At 34.3% G+C, this 22,184-nt stretch overlaps 1 protein-coding gene across 5 annotated transcripts in view; it reads left to right on the forward strand.

The window, feature by feature from the left end:
• The window catches only part of LOC132752024 (spermatogenesis- and oogenesis-specific basic helix-loop-helix-containing protein 2-like), a 119,534-nt gene that overhangs the window by 21,144 nt on the left and 76,206 nt on the right, over positions 1-22,184 (forward strand). For 3 of the 5 annotated variants that reach the window (XM_060742280.1, XM_060742279.1, XM_060742281.1), the window contains exons 2-3: positions 12,150-12,252; positions 21,707-21,877. In XM_060742280.1, the coding sequence (XP_060598263.1) occupies positions 12,150-12,252; positions 21,707-21,877 (274 nt within the window). The remainder of the gene's footprint in view (positions 1-12,149; positions 12,253-21,706; positions 21,878-22,184) is intronic. The other 2 variants (XM_060742283.1, XM_060742282.1) reach the window with 1 other exon arrangement.

Below are 22,184 nucleotides of genomic sequence, written 5' to 3' on the forward strand. Positions count from 1 at the left end.
TTATAACATCTGAAATTTTGGCTGCATGTGGGGGCATCCGTGGCATGATGACACATTTCTAGTTCTTGCATAGTTTTGTCTTCCTTACTGCGTCCAGTATTTTATTAGTTGAGCTTCGCTGTCTCCTTTGACAGCTCTTGTGATGATTTCCTGCAAAGTAACTATTTTTATTTGACCATACATTTAAGCATTTAGGTAAAGAAGAAAGCTGACTGCTTATCAAGACTTGTTTGTTTATGTTCTAATTCACTTATTGTAGCTAAATGGCTGTAAAGCTTGATAGAAATTACTTTAACAAGTCCTTGTTAAACAGCTTAACATACACAGTGTAAAACATTACTTTTAAGTAAAATTGTAACAATAATAAAGTAACCAAAATAAAACCACACATTTTATGTATTATTTTTGAAATCTACATTATTTTAGGAACAAAGATTTTCATAATGAATATTTCTTTTAAAATAAAGAATTGTGATGTAAACTATCACAATCATTCATAATGTAGAAATATGTATCATAATAGTTCCTCTCTCGTTCTTTTACTTTGGACCCCAAAGTTGAAGTTATTTATTTTTCAAAAATATGGATCATAATATTATTGGCATTCTAGGGGTGAACTGATAAAGCTATATACCAGAATATTGTGATGCAGCATTAGACAATATGACTCCGAGCTTCATATATAACGCGTATTTAAGTATTGAATTAATTCTGAAATACATACTAAAATTTGACTCCCAGGGTGTACCTTTGAAAGTATCTGATAGGCATTTTTCAAATATGAAAAAAAAAAAAAATTGTAGCCTTTCTTTGAGACATCAATTATTAATAAATTCAATAGAAAATATGGCCTTGTTACTTGTTTTCATGTAAGGCCTAAAAAAAAATGTTGTGTTTCCAGTGGCCAGACGGACCCAATTTTTTAGTGCCGACCCAAAGTTTTTTATCAATGTACAAAAAAAGGTGCCCGTACCGAAGACGAGTTTAGTATTGTGAGTCGACAACTATGACAAAGACGATTCGTGTTCCAATTACACATTAACGCAAATTGGCAAATATGGCGGCACAACATGCAGCCAAAATGTCACTGCTGGCGATTTCCTTGAAAAAATGCGACCATAGTGGGGCAAAACAAATTAATTGATCACAACAAAACATTTTTTTGGATGTGCATGGTCATGATACGAGTGAGGACTTAAAGAGCTGACACAGTTACATACTGTCTAATATTTGATTGTTTGATATTTGACCTTCAACTGTGACCTTCACCTTGAGCTGACACATTGGCAACATGGGATTCGCTTTGTCACATTGGTCCTATACCAATTGAAGGATTTTCTTCAAACTTGGCTCAAATGTTCACCTCAACAAGGGGATGTGCAGAACCCATGTTGCCAATGTGTCAGCTCAAGGTGAAGGTCACAGTTGAAGGTCAAATATCAAACAATCAAATATTAGACAGTATGTAACTGTGTCAGCTCTTTAAGTCCTACACTAATTAAAAGATTTTCTTCAATCTTGGCTCAAATGTTGACCTCAACAAGGGCATGTGCAGAACCCATGTTACCCTTTGTGCCAACTTAAGGTCAAGGTCACACTTGAAGGTCAAAAATTGACTTAGAAAATATTCTAAAATTTTAACATGTATTTGAATATTTCTGAAACTAGAAAAGGTATTTGCTTGAAACTTAAAATGTATATGAAGTGTCACAATTAAGATATGCAAGTCAAGTTTCATAACTCTGTACTGCATTTTGACAAAGTTATGCCCCTTTTTAAGTGTTCAAATTTACATACAATCAAATATTAGACAATATGTCGTGTCCTCTCTATAAATCCTATACTAATAGAAGAATTTTCTCCGAACTTTACTCAAATGTTCACCTCAACTAGGTTATGTGCAGAACCCATGTTACCTTTGTGCCAACTTAAGGTCAAGGTCACACTTGAAGGTAAAAAATTGACTTACAAAATGTACTTAAATTTTAACATGTACTTGATATTTCTGAAACTAGCACAGGTATTTGCTTGTAACTTAAACGATATATGAGGTATCAGAAGTAAAATATTCAGGTCAAGTTTCATAACTCTGTATTGCATTTTGACAAAGTTATGCCCCTTTTTAAGTCTTTAAATTTACATACAATCAATACTAGACAATATGTTGTGTCCGCTCTATAAATTCTTTACTATGGAAAGATTTTCTTCAAACTTGACTCAAATGTTCACCCCAACAGGGCAATATGCAGAACCCATCTTACCCTTGTGCCATCTTAAGGTCAAGGCCACACTTGAAGGTCAAAAATTGACTTAGAAAATGTTCTTAAATTTTAACATGTACTTGAATAATTCTAAAACTAGAACAGATAATCATTTGAAATATATACAAAGTGTCGCAAGTAAGATATGCAGGTCAAGTTTCATAACTAAAAAAAGTGGGGGTTGGATAACTTTGTATTGTATTTTGACAAAGTTAAGTCCATTTTTAGCTCGACTATCCGCAGAATAATCGAGCTAATGCAGTCACCCATTTGTCGGCGTCCCTGTTGTTAAGTTTTTGTGTGTAAGCTGGTATCTCTATAACTACTGAAGGGAATGGATTGAAACTTCACACACTTGTTCTCTGTGATTATGTTACATGACTGGCACAAGTCCCATAACTCTGATTTGCTTTTTGGCATAATTATGCCCCTTTTTCGACTTAGAAATTCTTGGTTAAGTTTTTGCGTGCATGCTGGTATCTCCATAACTACTGAAGGGAATGGATTGAAACTTCACACACTTGTTCTCTGTGATTATCTTACATGATTGGCACAAGTCCCATAACTCTGATTTGCTTTTTTGCAATTATGCCCCTTTTCAACTTAGAAATTCTTGTTAAGTTTTTGTGTGTAAGCTGGTATCTCCATAACTACTGAAGGGAATGGATTGAAACTGCACACACTTGTTCTCTGTGATTATTTAACATGATTGGCACAAGTCCTATAATTCTGATTTTTATGCTCCCGCCATATAATGGCAGGGGCATATAGTGTTACCCTGTTCCGTCATTCCGTCATTCCGTCATTCCGTCCTTCCGTCATCATCAGTTTCCGTTCATTATCTTAATAACCCTTGCACATATTGAACTCAAATTTGACATATGGATATGTCATGAGAAAATACAGGTCAAGTTCGAAATTGGTCATGGTTCGATGATTTTTGGCAGAGTTATGCCCCTTTTACATTGAAAATAATATGAAATTTTCAGTTTCCGTTCATTATCTCCCAAACGGTTAAAAACATTCAATTCAAAATTGACATATGGATATGTCGTGAGAAAATACAGGTCAAGTTCGATATTGGTCATAGTTCGATGATTTTTGGCAGAGTTATGCCCCTTTTACTTTGAAAATAATATGAAATTTTCAGTTTCCGTTCATTATCTCCCCAACGGTACAACACATTCAACTCAAACGTGACATATTGATATGTCATGAGAAAATACAGGTCAAGTTCAAATTTGGTCATGGTTCGATGATTTTTGGCAGAGTTATGCCCCTTTCACTTTAAAAATAATATGAAATTTTCAGTTTCCGTTTATTATCTCCCCAACAATATTACACATTCAACTCAAATTTGACATATGGATATGATTTTGGAATGCGCAGACCAAGTTCGAATCTGGTCATGGTTCAATGATTTTTGGCAGAGTAATGCCCTTTCACTTTGAAAATGATATGAAATTTACAGTTTCTGTTTATTATCAACCCAACAGTGTTACATATTCAACTCAAATTGACATATGGATATGTCAAAGGAATGCGCAGGTCAAGTTGGAATTTGGTCATGGTTCGATGATTTTTTGGCAGAGTTATGTCCCTTTCACTTTGAAAATAATATAGATACATCTTAGGAATAGGCAGTTTAAGTTTGAATTTGGTCGTGGTTCAATGATTTTAGACAAACTTATCTTTCCTGAATGTTGGAAAAATTTTGAACTTTCAGTTTCAGCACTCATACTTTTGTGGAAATGTATATAGCCATTATGTTGGCTACAAATATGCAATATGCTATTTTTAAAAGGTTAAGACTGAATTATAATTTCAGTGCCTTGAACATTGTATAAAAATGGTTTGTGTTAACATTGAAAAGTTTTAAGGGCTTTGAACTTAGAATGAAAAAAATAATTTGTGCAAACAAATTTGGAACTAAATATTATAACATTTGAAATTTTGGCTGCATGCGGGGGCATCCGTGGCATGATGACACATTTCTAGTTTTTTCATAATTTTGCACCTTTTTGGTCTTTAAGAAATTCTTGGTAAAGTTTTTGCTTGTAAGCTGGTATCTCCATAAGTACTGAAGGGTTTGTGCTTTTTTTTTTAACAATATTATGCATTCATAATAATAAAGCAGTGATTCACTCGATAAAACATCTTAATAACAAGCTTTTGTACTTTTTGGGACAATTTTATTTTATTCATATAGCTAAGCATTATTATACTCAATGAAACACACTTGTGACAACTTTTCGAATACTGTAAAACACTTATTTTTTGTGAGAACCTTATTTTGCGAATTTGAGGCAAAATGTCCAAAATAATTATTTCACGTCAACACGAATTTGCGTCCTTGACACAGGTAATATGCAGCGAAGAAGTTTTTTTCAATTGCTTCAATAATAAACAAATGTTAAGGTAAATATTTGTCATACTATAATTCTGTATGCATATGTTATGATCGGTTTTTGTTTTGTTTTTTCTCTTTTTTTTTTTTTTTTTTTTTTTTTTTTTTTTTTTTTTTTTTTTTTTTTTTTCCTCTTTTTACGAGGGTGAAGGTGTGGCGATATCTGTGGGGCGAATATCATAGAGTAGATATGCGAGATATGTATAGAGGGTACAAGTAGGTGGCGTAAAGCTTAGGATGTATGTGCGCAATCGCTTTATAATAAGCTACACTGATGTAACTAGAACTGGTTTCGATAGCTTTCCCGCATAGATCATACTATCCATGTGTACGCATTTTTGGATAGTGTTCATTTTCGGACAAGTGTATTATATAAGACAAAGTGAAATATTCGCGAAAAATATGAATTTGCGCCTTAGAAAACTCGCGAATATTAGCGAAAATAAATTTCTCGCGAATTATAAGTGTTTTACAGTAGTTGAGCGTTACTCACAGTCCTCCGACAGTTCTTGTTATGTCACTATAATATTTTTTAAACCAGAACAGATATTTACTTGAAACTTAAAATTTACATGAATGGTTACAAGCAAGCTTAGATGACGAAAATTCTACAACTCCATTGAATTTATAATGACACAAGTTATAACCCTTTTAGGCTTAGAAAATGTTCTGATATAACCATTAATACTTAAATGTTTCAGTAACTAGAACAGATATTTCACTTGAAACTATATATATATGAAGGGTCACAAGTAAGCTCAGTATGCAAAGTTTTTTCCACTCTTTAAGTACATTTTTGACATAAAGAATGCTATTTTTCTTAACTTCACTGCTTTTGTTTGTTTTAGTACATTGGGTAAAAATGAATAGGTTTTTTGTAACTGTTTCGAACATGATTTGATAATATGTATATTAGTTCCCTACTGGTTTAACTGGAGGGGACTTTAGGTTTACCCTCCATCCGTTTGTCCGTCCTTCTGTCTGTCAGTCCATCCGTCCATGGATCCCGCAATAACTTAAAAAGTACTAAAAGTACTTTAGATGGATAGATGGCAGTATGGAGATTATGCACGTTTTTATGCCCCCTGGGCATTTAGTAATTAAACCGTCCGTCCATCCGTCCGTACAAGGTTAACCTAGAACGGCAAGTTGGATTTTTCTTAAGTTCTACCTGTACCAATGGCTTCATAATTTACACACTTACTAGTCCATACAAAGTATATGATCTGGGCAAGTAACATAACTATGGCTTCCATTTGCACCAAGTTATGGCCCTTTTCAGCACTAAGAAAATGAATAATGGTTAACCTAAACCGGCAAGTTGTAAATATCTTATGTTGTATCTGTACTAATGGCTTAATAATTTCCACACTTACTTATCAATACAATGTACATGATATTGCCAAGTTATATAAATGTGCCATCCATTTTCCCAGTAATTTCCCTTTTTATCACTTTGAAAATAGGGCCTTTTATGGTTAACCTATTCCGCCAAGTTGGATTTATCAAAAAATTTCACCTTATTACTTAATTTATTTAATGATATCTTTCATAACCTTTAACAGTCCTCTAATTTTTTGTGATGTTAGGCGTCTCTAGGTCAAGGTCACTTGTGTAAAAAAATAAATTTAAACATTTCTGCTCATACAGCCTTTATTTTTAAGTTAGTGTCTTTCATGTTTATAATAGTCATACCAAGGGAGGTCCTCTTCCTATTTCCTTTAGTAAGGGGTCATTTGGTCAAGGTCACCAATGTCAAAATAGATTTTTTTACACTTTTACAGGTGTATTAACCTTATTCTATCGACAGATGTCTTGTTTATTTTGTAGAACATAAAATTTGAGGTATTCTCATTTGAGGAGGTAGGTGTCTAGTTGGGTCAAGGTGAGTGCTAAAAATAGATTTTTACACTTTTGCTCATACAGCCTTTATTTATTGACAGATTTGTATTATAATCTGGTAGGTTGAAGATAACTTACATGGTATTCTTCCTTTGGATGGAGTTAGGGGTCAGTTGGGTCAAGGTCAACAGTGCTAAAAATAGATTTTTTACACTTTTGCCCATACAGCCTTTATTTTAAATATTGTTACTGACAAGAATTTGAGCCGGGGGCATTTGTGTTTAACAAACACGTTCTTGTTTTTATTTTTTTCCTATGTTAAAAATTCTGGTTGCTATAGCAATAAATAGACTGAAAATATGGCAAATTTAATGCATAAACTGGATCCAGTGATAACGTAAAAAGTACTGAAAATGTTTTTTTATAAAACTAGATATATGGATAGATGGCAGTCTAGGGGCGTCCGTGGCCGAGTGGTTAAGGTCGTTTACTTCAAACCACTTGCCCCTCACCGCTGTTGGTTCGAATCCCGACAGGGACTTTGGATTTTTTCATGTGAGGAAGCTATCCAGCTAGCTTACGGAACGTCGGTGGTTCTACTCAGGTGCCCATTCGTGCCTGAAATAATGCACGGAAGGGCACCTGAGGTCTTCCTCCACCAGTAAAGCTGGAATGTGGCGATATGACCTATACTGTGTCACTGTGACGTAAAACCCAAAAACAAAGATGGCAGTCTAGAGATTATGCCCATTTTTTAACCAGGTTTTCTGAAGGAAAAAACTGGTTATTAGATTGAGGTATGTCGGCGGGCGGGCGGACGGGCGTTCGTAAACAATTTCTTCTGTGCGCAACTCCTACATTTTTCAACGGATTTTGACCAAACTTCACAGAAGCTTTGGCCATCAAGTGACCTGGCGCATATTGTCGGGGTGTTTGTGACTTTGGATAATATTTGACCTAATTATGGCCCTTTGTTTTTTTTCCTTATATAGAATATATAGTGAATAGTTTCTTCTGTGCCCAACTGTTCCTACATTTCTCAATGGATTTTGACAAACTTTCACAGAGGGCTTTGTACTCAAGTGCCCTGGCACATATTGTCGGGGTTTGTGAATTGGATAATATCTGACCTAATTATAGGCCCTTTGTTTTTTTTTCCCAATATAGGATATAAGATATAGTGACAATTTTGTGCACAACTTTCTCCTACATTTCTCAACGGAATTTGACAAAACTTCACAGAGGTTTTGTCATCAAGTGCCTTGGGGCATATTGTCAGGGTTTTGTGATTGGTATAATATTTTACCTAATTAGGCCCTTTGTTTTTTTTTTTCCTTCTAAAGATTATATAGTGAACAATTTTTACCATGCGCAACTTCTCCTACATTTCTCAACAGATTTTGACCAAACTTTCACAGAGGCTTTGTCATCAAGTGCCCTGGGTCACATTATCTGGGTTTTGTGATTTGATAATATTTGACCTAATTATGACCCTTTGTTTTTTTCCTTATACAGAATATATAGTGAAAAAATTCTTCTGTGCTGAACTCCTACATTTCTCAATGGATTTTGTTCAAACTTTCACAGTTAGCTTTGTCATCCAGTGCCCTGGCGCATATTGTCGGGGTTTTGTGATTAAATAATTTTTTATTTAATTATGGCCCTTTGTTTTTTTTCCTTATACAGAATATAATTATAGTGAACACTTCCTCTGTGGCAATTCCTCCTACATTATTCATGTTTTACATTGCACATAGTTACATTGTTTGTTGCTTGGTATTTGTATTCAATACAACATATTTATCTACAATGGTGATAATTGAAACCTGGTTTCATGGCATTGCCATGTTTCTTGTTTCTTTACTTCCTTTGTTGAAAATTCTGGTTGCTATGGCAACAAATAGACTGAATTTAAAGATTTCTGATTCCAGTTTTTACGCTTTTTTAGCTCACCTTGCACAAAGTGCAGGTGAGCTTTTAGGATGGCCAACCAAATGCGTCCAGCATCCGGCGTCCGTCCACATTTTATTCAAACAACATCTTCTAAATACCACTTGGCCAATATTAATGAAACTTGGCAGGAATACTCTTTGTATTTGAAGCTCTATCAAGATTGTTCAAAGAATGCCATTTCCATGGCTAAACTCTGGTTGCTATGGCAACTAAAAGAAAAAACTTAAATGTGCTTAAACTTCAAAAATTGAAAGGGCTAGAGCTTAGATATTTCTCACAAGGCATTACCTTGTTAGTTCCACAAAGTATATTCAAAGTGTATGGTCTAAAGTTTGAAAATTGGTCTCTATTTTGGGAGTTAAAGGTTTTTTTTTTTATTGCAAGGTTATATAAACTTTCTTTGTAGGAATAAATTGAGATAGTGTATCTTGTATTTTTCGTTCTCAACAGACATTGTTGTATGAAGATTTTTCTGTTAAAGCATAGGAAGGATGAAAGTTGTTGAATGTGAATGTTAATTCAAATCAGAGTCAATCAGAATAGCACAAATTTGAGAGCTACAGTGAAGTTGATTTCCCCATTCAATAATGGATTCTTCCATTAATTTCGTAACACCATCAGAAAGGAAGACTGTGTCATTTCCGAAATACAATGTAAAAGATATCCGTTCTTGACAATGACTTGCACATTTTATTGTGTAAGATATTGCACAAAGAAACGAAAGTGAACAAAAAATGTTGTTTTTTTTTGCACAAAAATTAGTTGATTAAGATAAAAGTTTAATTTACAGTACCGATATTACTTTTTGTATCCTTCCGGTTTGCGGGAAAAATCATATACTTATAAGTACTACACCGCTCCTACTGATGAACGAATTATGTCAAAATATTTAATTCTGAGAACAAACATAGTTACGATTCAAATCATTAAATAATGAATACCAATCAGTCCATAAAAAAATTTGCCTCAGAAAACATCTGTATCAATCTGACCTCGAGTTGAGATTATAAATTATACTAAACCAGAAGTACATGACGAAACGTCCGCCAATCAAGTAAATTGTGAAATTTTGTAACAAAAACTCGTGTTTCATAACAAAGATGTGAAGATGAATACAATTATCAGTGTGCTTCGTTGAAACAGGTATTTTTGTTAACTATTTGTGAAGTATTAAGGCATGACATTCAGTATTTATGTAAATATCACCTCCTGACTCCTGTGTTATGATTTATAAAATTATACATGTACACATGTGTTATTGACCTCAATAAATGTAAGTGAAAATGGAACAATAAGTATGGTAATTATCCATGGTACTCGCAATACTTAATTATCTTTATCATATTGTTAACTAAGCTATAAAATTGCATAATTTTAAAAATAACCTCATAATATAATCAATTTAAACTTGAAAATCTTCTCAAAATTACTTCGCAAACAGTAAGTTTTGAAATCAATAACAATTTTCTCATAACACTAATGTAGTTAAAATCATAATAATGGTCAATGGTACGAATTTTTAGTAAAAATTTTTCTCAGCAACTACTTATTACAGCCTCTTAATGTTTGTTATTAATGTACAGCATTGATGACAGCATTGATTTCAGGAATGTGGCTCATATCCACTTTCAGTTTTCTGACCTAGTGAAATTTTCGCATTAATTGTAAATGGAAGGAAATTTCCCATAACAGTTTTCGTAGCAACTACATACATATCACAGCCTCTTGATATTTTGGTATTGTGACTGCAAAGTTCAGGTCTATTGCTGATCCACTTCCCTGTTCACCGACTTAGTTAAGTGATCGATATTAATGGGTCAATGGTAGGAAAATTTTTTGTAAAACATCACAGCCTCATGAGTCATGTTATTTGGTATACAAATGCAACCCGTCCATTTTCGTCTTTGACCCATTTTTTATTGAAGTATTATCCAAATTTGTTCTTTGTCTTGTTAATTATGATGTCAATTGTTAAAAATTTTCATGATGTAAACACGCTACAGGGAGTGTATTTTTTAGCAACCTGTACTTTAAAGAAAAGAAAAAAACAGGTATTTCTATACACTTGTTAGCATTCCTGTTGCTGTCGGCCAAAAAAACATTACATTTGACACTAACCTTTAAATGACATTAAAGAATTTTATAAACCTGTTGCTTGTTTTTAAAAAGAAAAATACTTTATAAGATCTATTCCTTAAGGTGAGCAATATAGGGCCATCATGGCCCTCTTGTCATTATACAGTGACGCTCACTTATATCGAACACGGTTAAAATGAAAAAATGGTTATAACGAAAGGAAATCAATTGCCCGACTTTAACCCTTCTTTATTTATATGTCTCCTAATACATGCTTAGAACGAATTTGGATACAGCGAAAAAACGGTTATAACGTAAGGATTTTGAGGTCCCGTGATACATATTTTAACGTAAATCAGCATGGTTATAGCATAATCAAGTTTTGACAGTACAACAAAGAGAAGACAAGTGATTGCCTACAGGTGTTAATTATAACATCTCTATTGATCATGCGTTGAAAAGAGGGCTTGATATGTTTTCACACGTTTTCTCGTGACAAGTTTTAAAAGATGTTAAAAAGGCGTTATTACAATTTGATTGTTAAAAGTATAAACATTCCCATGAAATGTGACTTGAGCTGATTTATTTCTAGACCTACGTGTATAACAGTTTTTATCATGATTATTTGATTAAAAATGGATAGAGGTTTAAAACGAAAAGCTATTACTTTGGAGACAAAATTTGAAATTTTAAGTAAAGTTCAAAAAGGTTTAAAGAAAAAGGATATCGCTGAAAAATTTGGAATACAGCTTAGCACTTTATTATTACTATGTACGCTCAGCGATAGTGAGGACGACGAAGAAAGTGATGCTAAAAGTAGCCTTCGCCTGCTAGTGTTCTCAAAATCTAAATACAATGCAAAAAGCAAAAAGTAGCACAATTTTTGTCTAACATTTCGTGCAATTTCACACTGAAGCGTTACTACATTTTATACATACTTTAGTAACAGAGATATTTATACAAATATATATGGCGATGATATTGGGGGAGGTTATAGAGGTTTGCAGCCCGCAGACAGTCTACGTCAGAATAACGATGATAGAGCAGTTAAAGACCAAGTTCAGGACCCAGTGCCGGAAGTTTCAATAGTTGCATCAGTTAAACGTAATCGACCGGCTCATCGCATGAGTAATAGGCGCTCCCTTGTAAATCAAATAAGAGAAAATCAGGCTGCTATACAGGATATAGCCCCCCCCACCCCCCCAAAAAAAAAAATAAAAATAAAAAAAAAAAATAAAAAAACTACTCTGTGAACTTGGCATCAGCAGTGACAGCAGTAATGACATTTACCTTAAGTCCTGCTTTCACACACTAAAAACTTAATGGAATTTGTTGGTCTTTAGTTGAATTAGCACTACAATAAAGTCTATGAATTAAGAAACTTGTATTGTCCATCTTTAATATGTTGATATGTTGAAATCGCTGCATCACAGTTTTAGCGTACTGCTCATTTTATCTTATTTTCAAACATTTATGTTTTGAGATAATCCCCCAAATTATTCCATATTAAGAAGTACGTTTACGAAGTTCGTTTAAGATAGAAATGTCTATTTGTCACCTTCAGTTATAATTCTAGTTATAGTTTAATATATATAAAATTTATCTTATAGATGATGCCAAAACAAGGGAAGATGAAAATGATAGCCCCTCAAAGCCTGCAACGCCTCATACACCCTGCACACCAGGATCAGACCTAGATAGATCAGGTTTCAGGTATATAATTATATTATATACAGTTAATCTCTGTAAAGCTAACCATGACTTTTGCTTCTTTAGCTCAGCTAAAAATAATACAATGTGCTTTTGATTACTCAATGTCTTTGTCTGGTGTAGGCCTGTCCACACTGAACATAATGTCTCCTCCTTAAAACCACTGGGCAATTAATATTACTAATTTTTACCTGACTACTATATATATATTAGAATCTATATATTATATATATATTATTTATATATATATAAATGGAATGATTTTTTTAACAGCCTTAAAGGATCACCAAAGGTACATTAGTAATATATTTATAAAAAATCATTCCATTCAGAACTCTCTTTTCATTCTGCTATTGTATCAAACTTTACTACATGACTACAGGCTGTGACTCGCAGACTCTTGTTGAAATAAAAACAAAGCAACTCAATAACAGTACCCACACAATCACCATGTTACCAACCGGTATTACCTGTATCGAATATTCAGTTTTACTTTTGCAAAATGGCGGTCAAGTGTATTTTTTGTGGATTATTTTAAAGTATTTACTATGGTGCAAAAGGCAATAGATGATATTCTGCCAGTATCAGATACGGATCCTGTGTCTGATCAAATGATAAAGGGAAAAATTCTAGTTCTAAACCACATGCTTAAAACTAGGAGAAACACATTTTGTACAAGTTGTACTCTCTTATGTCATGCAGTTAATAATTGTAGACTGATAAGTATACAGGTGATTTTGTCATCTCTAGAGCTCCATTTCATAAAGCCATTTAAATAAAAATGATATTACACTTGACGATACAATGTATAGTGAAGTTAAAAGACCTTCTTGTAAAAAACCACTAGTCCAATTTCAACCAAACTTGGGAGGATTGTTCCTTGGGTGAAGGGCTTCCAAAGCTGTTCAAATTTAGATTCTATCCAGAAATCTGGTTGCAATGGCAACCAAAAGGAATGATAAGAATAAATTAAAAAAATCTTCTTGTAAAGGAGCATGGATATTTTGCATAAGGCATTGTCTGGTAGACCTGTATCAAGATTGATAAAATTATAGCCCAGGGGTCAAAGTTAAAAGATATTAAAAAATATTCTGAAGGTAAAGGCTTAGAGCCTTGATATTTGGTACAGTAGAACTTCCTTCGCTCGAACTTAGAGGACCTGTGCAAATTTGTTCGAGAGTAGTTCGAGCCAACCTTATTACATAAAACATAGGCCTAAAGGTTTTCCAGCTTACATTGGTCAAATGATAAATACGACAATATAATTGTTTGTTAGTGCATCTGTTTGCAGAATACGTCATATGAAGAATTATTATCCTATTGAAAACAATATTAACGGTACACTGTGTTAATCTATATTCATGCATATTGTAATTGGTTGACTTCGATTTGGCAATTATTATCCAAACTGTGAACAATGTTCAAAATATAATATTTATATGTTTATTATGGGATGAATTTTATTAAAAACAATGAATTAATAAAATATAAAAAATATTTTTTTATAGTAGCATCTATTGTAGTCATTTACTAAACTAAACACACGTACAAGTATCATTCTATAAATAGATTACACTGTTACAATTCACGTGACATGAACCACGGTTATAATTAAAGACAATTCCCGGTAAACGTCACTTTTGCGCATTTCAGGAGTTATTATGCCACCGCAGCATCTGCGATGCGGTGGCATATAGCGATTCACCTGTGTGTGTGTGTGTTTGTTTGTGTGTGTGTGTGTGTGTGTGTGTGTTATATAGATTATATAGTGAACTTAAAAAATCTTCTTGTGAAAAACCACTAGTCCAATTTCAACCAAACTTGGCAGGATTGGTCCTTGGGTGAAGGGCTTTCAAAGTTGTTCAAAGAATTTCATTCCATGCAGAAATCTGGTTGCCATGGCAACCAAAAGGAATTATAAGAATAAATTAAAAAAATCTTCTTGTAAAGACCCAAAAGACCTAGAGCTTAGATATTTTGCAAAAGGCATTGTCTGGTAGACCTCTACCAAGATTGTTCAAATTATAGCCCTGGGGTCAAAATCGGCCCCGCCCCGGGGGTCATTGATTTTCACTATATGTACATATAGTAAAAACTTAAAATACCTTCTTGTAAAGACCCAAAAGGCCTAGAGCTTAGATATTTTGCATAAGGCATTGTCTGGTAGACCCTTACCAAGATTTGTTCAAATTATAGCCCTGGGGTCAAAATCAGCCTGCCCCGGGGGTCATTGATTTTCACTATATGTACATATAGTAAAAACTTAAAACACCTTCTTGTAAAAACCCAAAAGGCCTAGAGCTTAGATATTTTGCATAAGGCATTGTATGGTAGACCCCTACCCAGATTGTTCAAATTATAGCCCTGGGGTCAAAATCGGCCCCGCCCCGGGGGTCATTGGTTTTCCTTTTATGTATATAGTAAAAACTTATAGTAAAACTTTAAAAAAATTTCTTCTAGCAATTGACAAATGCTAAAGGTTAGATATTTTGCATGAAACACTGAGAAGTGAACTTCTAGCAAGATTGTTCAAATTATAGCCCTGGGGTCAAATTGCCCTCGCCCCGGGGGTCATTGATTTTCAATATATACATAATAGTAAAAAAAATAAAAAAATCTTATTATCTGAAGGAACAAGGCTTTAGAGCTTTAATATTTGTTAAATAATATCATCTATAGGTACTCTACCAAAGTTGTTCAAATTTTGTCTCTAGTGTCAAAATTAGCCCCGCCCCGGGGCCATAGGTTTTCCTTATATGTATATAGTAAAACTTAAAAAATCATCTTCTCTTAATTTACAAATGCTAGAGTTAAGATATATTTTGCATGAAACATTGTGTAGTGAACCTCTAGCAAGATTGTTCAAATTATAAGCCCTGGGGTCAAAATTGGTTCCGCCCCGGGGGTCATTGATTTTCATTATGTACATATAGTAAAAAAATAAAAAATATTTTTGTCTGAAGGAACAAGACATAGAGCTTTGATGTTTGCTATATAATATCATCTATAGGTCCTCTACCAAAGGTGTTCAAAAAATTTTTCCCCTGGTGTCAAAATTGGCCCTGCCCGGGGGGCATTGATTCTCATTATGTACACATAGTAAAAACAGAAAATAAAACAATGTTTTCTGAATGGGAGAAAGCTACAGCTTAGATATTTGACTTGAAAATGTTGTTTGGTGGACCTGTATCAAGATTGTTTTGAATTGAACCCTTGGGTCCAAAATTTTGCCTTGCCCAAGGGGACAATGACCTACTTTCTTGTCCTTTGATGTACAGCAAAAGAAATTTTGACCATGTGCACAGTTTTAGTTGTAAAATTGAACTTTGATATCAGGTACCTAGATTTTTGATGATGTGACCTACTTTCTTGTCCTTTGATGTACAGCTATGAAATTTGAACTATGTGCACAGATTAAGATGTAAAGTGAACTTTTGATTTCAGCTGACCTAGATTTTGACAAAGTGTCTTACTGTGTTGTCCTTTTGATGTCGTCATGAAATTTAGGCTGTGTGAAATATGACCCTACCACCAAAATTTTACTAGACTCGAGTGCATTGATATATTCCTACTCTGATCTTTTATTGAGTTAACAACAGATTTAACCACTAAATCTGATAATAAGAATTAGATTATTTATAAGGTCAGGGATCTATGCATTATGACAATCTTCAAAATTGTATATAAACAAAACAAAATCTGTTCCTACACTACTATTTAGTATTGTATTAATGCGGTGGCATAGCATTTTTCTCAAATGCAATCTTGTTTTCTTTTTATCGTTACTAAAGACGGCAAATAAATAATTTTATCATAACAAACAAATCGGTTATAACACCTTTTATTTTGTATCAATTAACCTTAATTGCCTTTGTCACTATGATCAAGAGGTGTTAAAAACATGTGTTGCTGACTGTAAATTATTTAAAACATGTTGACCGCAACCTTTGTTGTCTGTATGTGTCTGACCGAAAAGGTGTGATTTGCACTATATTTCTGCCGAAGGGACCAGAGATCAGGTTCGAGAGTTCGAGCAATGGGTGTTCGAGTGATCCGAGGTAGAACAATAAATATTATATAGCCGGGACTGGGTGATGAGTTCGAGCGAAGGGAGGTATTAGAGCGAACAAAGTTTAACTGTATATGATATCATTTATAGGTCCTCTATCAAAGTTGTTCAAATTTTACTTCTAGTGTCAAAATTGGCCCTCACCCAGGGGGAGGAGTCATAGGTTGTCCATATATGTATACAGTAAAATCTTAAAAAATCTTCTCTGAATTGACAAAGGCTAGGGGTTAGATATTTGTCATGAAACATTGTGTAGTAGACCTCTGCCAAGATTGTTCAAAGAAAGATAAGAATGAACTTAAAAAATCTTCTTGGAAAGACCCACACAGCCTAGAGCATGGATATTTTGCATAAGATATTGTCTGGTAGAACTCTACCAAGATTGATAAAATTATAGCCCTGATGTCAAAATTAGCCCTGCCCCGGGGTCATTGATTTTCACTAGTGCAGTTGTTTTGATTTCCAACCAGTAGTTTTCAAGTAATGCTTCAGACAAGGAAAAGTAACAAAGGGCAATAACTCTGTAATTAGTCAAGATGGAGTTATGGTTCTTGTGCACTTCCTCTCAATGTGCTTGTTCATTTTATGAAGTTGTATTGAATTCCAACCATTAGTCTTCAAGTTATGCTCCAGACAATGAAAATTGCAACTGACAATTGGACCGACTGACCGACTGACCGACCACCTAGTGACTCCTATACACTTCTTTTCGGAGGTATAAAAATCTTCTTGTAAGACCCACAAGGCTTAGAGCATAGATATTTTGCAAAAGGCATTTTCTGGTAGACCTCTACCAAGATTGTTCTTATTATAGCCCTGGGGTCAAAATTGACCCTACCCTGGGGGGGTGGGGGGTCATTGATTTTCACTATGTACATATAGTAAAAACTTTAAAATCTTCTTTTCTGAAAGACAAAAGGCATAGAGCTTTGATATTTGGTATATTAATATCATCCCCTAGGTTTTCCTTTTATGTATATAGTAAAAACATCATCTTCTCGAAATTGACAAGAAACATTGTTTAATGAACCTCTACCAAGATTGTTCAAATTATAGTCCTGAGGTCAAAATTGGCCCGCTCCGGGGGTCTTTTTTTTCACAAAGTACATATAGTAAAAAAATCTTATTGTCTGAATATACAAAGCTTAGAGCTTTGATATTTGGTATATGATATCATCTATAGGTACTCTACTAAATTTGTTCAAATTTTGTCTCTAGCGTCAAAATTAGCCCCGCCCGGGGTCATAGGTTTTTCTTGTATGTATATAGTAAAAACTTTATAAAATCATAATTGACAAATGCTAGAGGTTAGATATTTTGTATAAAACATTGTATAGTGAACCTCTAGCAAGATTGTTCAAATTATAGCCCTGGGGGTCAAAATTGGCCCCTCCCTGGGGGGTCATTGCCAGTTCATTAGTGTGCTATATTTATAATGAATGTTGATTATATGAACTATCTTTATCATAGAAATTTGCCAAAAATCATCATTTAATGGCAGCTATCTTGGATTTTGAAGCCATATTGAATTTTGTACCAGTGCTATACTAAAGCATATTTCCAAAAAATTACTATTATTGACCTACATTGTCAATTTATATCATTTTCATGTCATAAATAACTCCATTTTGTCATGTCCCATGTACATTGTACATTTTGGTGGGGTTCTTGGATTTTGGTGGCCATCTTGGATTTTTAAAAAGTGGATCCCAGGCTGAAATTTATTGAAATACTTTTTCCTGCCACCATGAAAAGTTTCATGCTTTTCACAGAAAGTTCACAATTATTTCACTTGTTTCATAGCAACGAGTGAGAATCTACCATTGAGTTTTATAGCAGGCACCGACTTCCAAGGAAACCATTTATTTTGTATAGCAAACAATGACATCTTATGAAACTGTTGAGTTCCCTTAGCAATGGCTACCAGTAAAGTTTTTACACATGCACAATTTCAGATACAAATATGAACTTTTTGATATCAGTCTAAGATTTAGATTTTATATCTGCTTTCATTTATAGTTTACAGTCAAACGTGAATTAAGCGCCCGCACAAGGGAAACACCCAAAACGGACAGGTCATTTAATGAAACGGTCTCTTAAGACAAAGCATGATATAAAAGTCAAAATGTATAAATGACATCTTTCTTATGTGGTGGGAATGTTTTTCAACTTAATTTTTTATAAATGTTGAATAATTACTATGCTCCGATAATCTGTATGGATGCCAATGTAAAAAATAACTTTCTGATATTAGACAAAACAGTTTTGATCCATTACGTACATGTTTGACATTTTTTCCTAAATCTTTTAACTTCTCCATTGTTTTTCCTTGTCTCCAACACAAAAACCCCATTAGTGGAGAAGTTTTCTGTTGTGCATTTTTTTCATTTGAAATAAACAAACTTCACGATTAATTTAATTGCTGATCAAGTTCAAGGTCAATTCAATGCAGTCTAAATGTCAACAAGCGAAGCGTATACACCATCTCAGTAGGGGCGGAGCATTGAATGTTTATTCGATATTATTGGATAATACACGTCACACGTATACTTAACTTCATTTGCATACGCTAAAATGGTTTGGAAAATAGATTTTTTCACACATTTATTTGTTGTGTTTTGATTGTTGACACTTGTGACATTACGAGGCGGCATTCTCTAAAAACACAATTAGTTGACAGGAAAAAGTGGTTGTTTAATGAAAAGATTGATCTCAATTAGGTTACTAATAAGTTGTTGCTGGTCGCGTTGAGCAAAAGTCGCTTAATACATTAAAGATATAGAGAGAAAATGATCGGGGGGGAATTTAAAGTGGTAATTTAAGACAAAAGTCGCTTAATACACGTGGTCGCATGGGCAAGTTAGACTATATAATATTACATGTTCCTTGTCATGGAGAATATTCATATTTAGGTGAGTGATATTAGGGCATGATACATATGATTTAGGAAGATTAAATGATTAGCAAATATTACTAGAGCATGTCAATATAAACAGTTGGCAGGTAGCCTTATGGCAAGATATATAAACACTCTGATACCATGGAGCCAAGGGTATCATGGGGTTCGAGTGTACTTTATTTTTTCATTACTTGAAACAAATTTAAACAAATTTGTATTTGGGCATATATTACCCTGCCTATGCAGTGCTCTTGTTTATTATGCCCCCCTTCAAAGAAGTGGGGGTATATTACTTTGCATTTGTCTGTCTGTTGGTAGGTCTGTCGGTCCGTAGACCAAATGGTTTTCGATCAATAACTAAAGAACCCTTAGGCCTAGGAACTTCAAACTTGGTATTATGCTTGTTCATGACCAGTAGATGACCCCTATTGATTTTGGAGTTAAGGGGTCAAAGGTCAAGGTCACATTGAACTTGTAGGTAAAAACTGTTTCCGATCAATAACTTAAGAACTTCAACTTCAAACTTGGTAAGATGATTGTTCATGACCAGAAGATGACTCCTAATGATTTTGAAGTCAACGGTCAAGGTCACATTGACCTTGTAGGTAAAAACGATTTCAGATCAATAAGTGAAAAACACTTAGGCCTAGGAACTTCAAACTTGGTATGATAATTGTTTATGACCAGTAGATTACCCCTGTTGATTTTGGGGTCAAGGGGTCAAAGGTGAAGGTCAAATTGACCAAATAGGTAAAAAAAATTTTTTTCCCGTCAATAACTAAAGATTGCTTAGGCCTAGGAACTTCAAACTTGATATGATGATTATTCATGACCAGTTGATGACCCTTATTGATTTTAGGATCAAGGTGTCAAAGGTGACGGTCAAATTGACCTTGTAGGTAAAAACGGTTTCCAACAAATAACTCAACAACTGATGTTGCCTTGGTTGGTATTTTTATATACCCCCCATCCCCCCCCCACCCCCGCACAACGAAGTTTTAAGGGGGTATACTGGAATCAGCTTGTCTGTCCATCCATCGGTTTTTCCTTGTCTGCCCAATAACTTAAGATTCTTCTGACCCACAGTCTTCATATTTGGTATTTAGATTGGTCATGATTATTAGATGATCCCTATTGATTTTGAGGTCACCAGGTCAAAGTTCAAGGTCACTGGGGCCTTGACTTAAAAAGCTTGTCCACCTAATAACTTAAAGATTCTTATGACCCAGGGTCTTCATATTTGGTATTTAGATTGGTCATGATTAGTAGATGATCTGTATTGATTTTGAAGTCACCAGGTCAAAAGTCAAGGTCACAGGGGCCTTGACTTAAAGGAGCTTGTCTGCCCAATCACTTAAAATTCCTTTGACCCACAGTCTTCATATTTGGCATGAAGGTTAGTCATGATTAGTAGATGACCCCTATTGATTTTGAGGTCACTGGGTCACAGGTCAAGGTCACAGGGGCCTTGACTAAAAAAAGCTTGTCCACCCAATAACTTAAGACTCAAGGTCACAGGGTCCTTGACTTAAAAAAGCTTGCCCGCCTAATAACTTATGATTCCTTTTACCCACAGTCTTCATATTTGACATGGAGGTTAGTCATGATTAGTAGATGACCCTATTGATTTTGAGGTCACTGGGTCAAAGGTCAAGGTTACATGGGTCTTGACTTAAAAAGCTTGTCTGCCAATTAACTCTCTGGCGTGGGTTTGATCCCCGGGAGATGCTTTGGTAGTTTAGCGCGGAGGAAGGTAGTCAAGTACTGGTGTAACTCTTCAGGAACGATAGTTAGGAAACTACCCGCCTATATGACTGAAATACTGTTGGAAAAAGGCGTAAAATGAAACAAACAAACAAGACTAGCAGATGATCCCTATTGATTTTTAGATGACTGTGTCAAAGGTCAAGGTCATTGGGATTTTTACTATAATAAGCTTGTCTGCTCAAATGCTTAAGAATGCCTGTCTGCAGTGTATTGATTTTGACATTTTCACATTTGAAGCATGTAGAATACATTATTTAGCAATGCACTGTCTTAGTTACCTCAAATGTAGCAGGGGGAGGTTGTCCTTGAGCTCTAAATGGCCACTGTTGATTCTGACAAAGTGGTATGCGGAGGTATTCACGCCATGACAGTGGCAGTTCAAGTTATTAAACTAAAAATGCTTTTGGTATGCACATTTCAAGGTCTTAAGTAATATAACAAATTGGCTGTCATTAAGGAGCCCTACATGATTTCTAAACTTTATGCATATATCATTTGGTAAGATTTGTGATTATTTTTTCATAAAATTGCTGCACACAACCTTTACAGTCACAATTACCTAGTGACTAGTCATGACCAATAGATAACCCCTTTTGATTTTTTGGTCACTAGGTCAAAAGTCAGTCATAATAACCCGACCACACAACTAATTGGCTGCCGATAGGGGGCATACATGTTTTACAAACGTATCTTGTTTACTGTTGGTTTATCTTTGCATCTAGTATTTCTATGGACAGTGGCATTGGTTCTCCATCACTATTCAGTATGCAGGGAGATTCCAGTCACAAGGTTATTGACATACGTACACTGAAACAGAACTGTTCCAAAAGAAATAGTGCTAAGCGACCAAGCAAGGCTTCTTCAGAACATACCAGTAATGAGAAACATAGAAGGTACTTAATAGGATGTAAAGAGTTCATGCATATTCATATCATAGCATATGTTTACATAGAAAGCTTCATTTTGTTATTAGTGAAAATAAATGATTTAATGTTTTAAGGAAACACTTGATAATTTAACTACTTTAATTAAACTTATTTTGAAAGTGACTTTTAAATAACCATGACCTTTATTGAAAAAAAGTCATTGAATTTAAATAGAATTGGCTGTAATAAATCATAATTTTTGGTACACGTATGTTGCATCATAAAATATTGGTCAAAATGAAATTTGGCATCAGGCCACTAATTTTTATGCCCC

The sequence above is a fragment of the Ruditapes philippinarum genome, unplaced genomic scaffold (genome assembly GCF_026571515.1).
Source record: "Ruditapes philippinarum isolate M1 unplaced genomic scaffold, ASM2657151v2 ctg1786_1_1_1_1, whole genome shotgun sequence".
NCBI classification, from domain to species: Eukaryota; Metazoa; Mollusca; class Bivalvia; order Venerida; family Veneridae; genus Ruditapes; species Ruditapes philippinarum.